At 52.0% G+C, this 3,107-nt stretch overlaps 1 protein-coding gene across 1 annotated transcript; it reads right to left on the reverse strand.

The window, feature by feature from the left end:
• Positions 1–226: 226 nt before the first annotated feature.
• Positions 227–2,052, reverse strand: LOC126471230 (headcase protein-like). Its single transcript, XM_050099353.1, has 2 exons — positions 1,813–2,052; positions 227–943 (listed from the first exon to the last, which is right to left on the reverse strand). Exons 1-2 carry the CDS (start codon positions 2,050–2,052, stop codon positions 227–229), a joined length of 957 nt encoding a protein of 318 aa, XP_049955310.1.
• Positions 2,053–3,107: the final 1,055 nt, after the last annotated feature.

The raw sequence follows: 3,107 nt of genomic DNA on the forward strand, positions 1-3,107 counted from the left end.
GGTGTCAAAAGCTTTCCGGAAATCTAGAAATACGGAATCAACTGTAAGTGGAAGTAGACTGTAGCGTCTTCGTAGACATTTTATTACTGGCTAGACAAATATTTCAGTAATATCGTCAGTAGACGTTTCAGACGTTTTCGTTTTGTTCGGAGACAACACAAATTCGCGAAGTTTGTGACAGCTGACGAGAGCGACAGCTAAAGGAGGTGGTAGGTGAGAGGCGCGCTTACCGGACGTTGGCAAGCGTGTGCCTGCGGTTGCGCAGGTAGCGGTTGTGGTAGGACTTGAGGTCGCCGATGCTGCCCTGCTCGGCCTGCATCTTGCAGCTGGTGGTGCTGGTGTCGGAGCTGGTGGTGCTGGTGACGGAGCGGGTGCGCGGCCGCGACTTGGCGGCGCGCGCCAGCTGCGGTGGCGGCGACGGGCTGGAGCCGACGCTGAGCGCCAGCTGGCGCCGCTGCTGCTCCTGCTGCGGGCCGCGGCGGACGGCTCGCGCGCGCGACAGCTCCTGCAGCTGGTCCTCCTCCTCCACGATGTCGTGCAGCGCCTGAGGCTGGGGCTGCGCCGGCGGCTGGGGCTGCGCCAGCGTCTCGGCCTCGGCCCGCTTCTCACACACGTGCGCGCTGCGCTCCGCCGCGGTGCTCTGCACTGCGGCCGGCTGTGCCGTCTGTCGTGGGAGCAGCGGCTGCTGCTGCTGCTGCTGCTGGTAGCGGTGGTGCGCCGGCTGCTGGTGTTGTTGTTCCGAAGGCTTGTGCACGTGCGCGGACGGCTCTGCGCCGCAGCAGGGCAGGCAACTCTTGCACACGGAACCCCCCACCACGGTAGTCTTATCCGGCTCACTCTCGCACCAGAAAACTGTCGCCCCCTCCTTCTGCACAGACGTTCCTCCACTTACTTCCAGTGACTGCTTCGGGCTCGAGTACGCAGAGTGCCAGTGAAGCGAGCTCTACCGGCAACCTAGTCACTGTAACAGAGTACTCGCTTCTGAGGTCAGATTTACAGCGATCGCCAGCGACTTCGGTGTACGTAAAACAGAGCTTCAGATTTTTGCTGCAGCTAACAAGCACTTCTTACAGGTGGGGATTTAATGCGCGATAAAGTATCAGGTACAAAAAGTACTGTTCGAGAATCGCCAGAGTAATACAGTTACGTCTATATGACGTTCTTCCAGAAGGAAACTGACTTCTGGTCAGGCAATAGTGTATATATGTAGAGCAGTTACAGAATTCTAGTGTATAAAGCGAGATGCGGAATTGTAAATAGATATCTGATTGCTTCAAAATGTATCTAAAATTATCGCTTATATTAGTATTATATTAATTAGGCCTTATTTCTGAGATGGAACACAATCGTAGACGTAGACAGGAGAGATTTTGTTGTTTACGCGACGGGGAAGTTGAAAGGGGTCCGTCGACGATGGTGAAACACGACGGAGGAGGAGCAAACAGTGAGGGTGGGCGGGAAAGGAAGGGTGAGGAAGGGAGCTACCGGATACTCGTGGTACTGTCACTGAAGTTTGCGAGCGAGGTACTTTTCACGAACACTTGCGTCTACATTCAGTCATGCTGTAGCATCAATGTATCGGTCGCCGGCCAGTCCTCCGACTATTCAATAACGAATGCACTCTGAACTCGCCGTGCGGCTGCCGCTGGAGTGGTCGCCCGAGTTCCCATTAAGGCCGGCAGCGGCTGCAGGCAACGACGCAGTCCGCGCGCGACATCGCGCCATTCGCATCCGGTGAGAAAAATAACAAACGTGGTGTCGGGGGGAGCGAGTGGCGGCCGGATGCACCGCTTTGACAGATTACGCGGAGACGGCAGTTTCGATCGGCGGGTCGGGCAGCGACCACGGCGACTGCCGTCCGCGTGCGGCGTGCGGCGCGGACCGCTCCCTGGCCGTCGCGACGCGTCTGCCTGCTCGAGACGGCCGGCTCGCACTGAGGCAGGAGGACGGCCAGCGCCAAACCTGCGCCGCGGAGGAGGGGGTGCGCGCCGGGGAGGGGAGGCGGCCGCCCCGCCGCTGCCCAAACACGCGCCCCCGAATCAATTTCCTCATTCACTTCTTCAACTACTCGCCGAGGTGCTCACTTAGCGACGTGCATTATTATCACCGAAGGTCGTGATCCACCTCTCGATATCATTCTTATACAAAGCGTCGGTTGTCGACTGTATTCCCATTTTCTACGAAAAATGAAGTATGTGACGCAAATTTAAAAAATTGAATGTAACACGTAGCTCCTAATACGGGCGATGCTATAATTTCAAAAAGATTCTCGGAAGTTTGCAACCAAAAAAAAATTTTTCTCGAAAGACTTTCTCCAATTCAGTATTAAAAGCATCGTCAGCAACATCTTTGAGACATCCACATCTTCCCAACCCATAGTCTTCAGCAGCTATCATCCGTGTCGTCGTTTCAAGTTTTCTGACGTCATTCATCTCTCTTCCATTTCTTCGCCGTCTTTTATTACGTCGTGGATCCCAGCAAGAAGTCTTCTCGGACCATCTATCATCCATACGCGTGGCTACCTGTCCCACCCACTACCATTTCATTTTCATTTAATTACGACTTCCGCTACAGGCTGTTCCTCGATTTATGTTCCCCTTTATGGTTCCGTGCCTCAATCTTTAGAAACAGAACTGTTACAGGCTCTCTTTGTTGTCTGTCCATCGGTCCGTTTGTCTGTCTGCCTGTCCGACTGTGAAGAATCTTTTCCTCAGGAACGAGTAAACGCATCGTGTTGAAATTTATATCACAAAGCTAGGTTGGTGGTGTCAAAATTTTAAGCTCCTAAGTCAGTGCAATCAAAAGATACGGCCATTTATGTCATGTACTTTAACACTCAAAAAATTACTCATCTAAATTTATAGTATACTTCCCGTTGACCTAGAATGATGAAATTTGGCAAGAAGCAAAGTTTCACAGTAAAAGTAAAGAAAAAAATGCGATAATTCTTAATCTGTAAATATATCACACAAAAACAATTTCTTCCGTTATTTGTAATTCGGTTTCAAACTTGAAATTAAAACATTCTCGAAAGTCTTGCACTCCCTGGTACCGATATCTTGTCAGTATCAACGTAGATAACAGGCAAATATCGTGAATATCCTCGG

This window comes from Schistocerca serialis, chromosome 3, assembly GCF_023864345.2.
Source record: "Schistocerca serialis cubense isolate TAMUIC-IGC-003099 chromosome 3, iqSchSeri2.2, whole genome shotgun sequence".
Taxonomy (NCBI): domain Eukaryota; kingdom Metazoa; phylum Arthropoda; class Insecta; order Orthoptera; family Acrididae; genus Schistocerca; species Schistocerca serialis.

What these genes read in the sequence shown, in the direction of transcription:
- LOC126471230 (XM_050099353.1), bottom strand. Translation starts at nt 2,052, where the DNA reads ATGAGGAAATTGATTCGGGGGCGCGTGTTTGGGCAGCGGCGGGGCGGC. An exon ending in ACCCGCCGATCGAAACTGCC is followed by an intron (nt 944 to 1,812) that starts GTCTCCGCGTAA and finishes GGTTGCCGGTAG; the next exon opens with AGCTCGCTTCACTGGCACTC.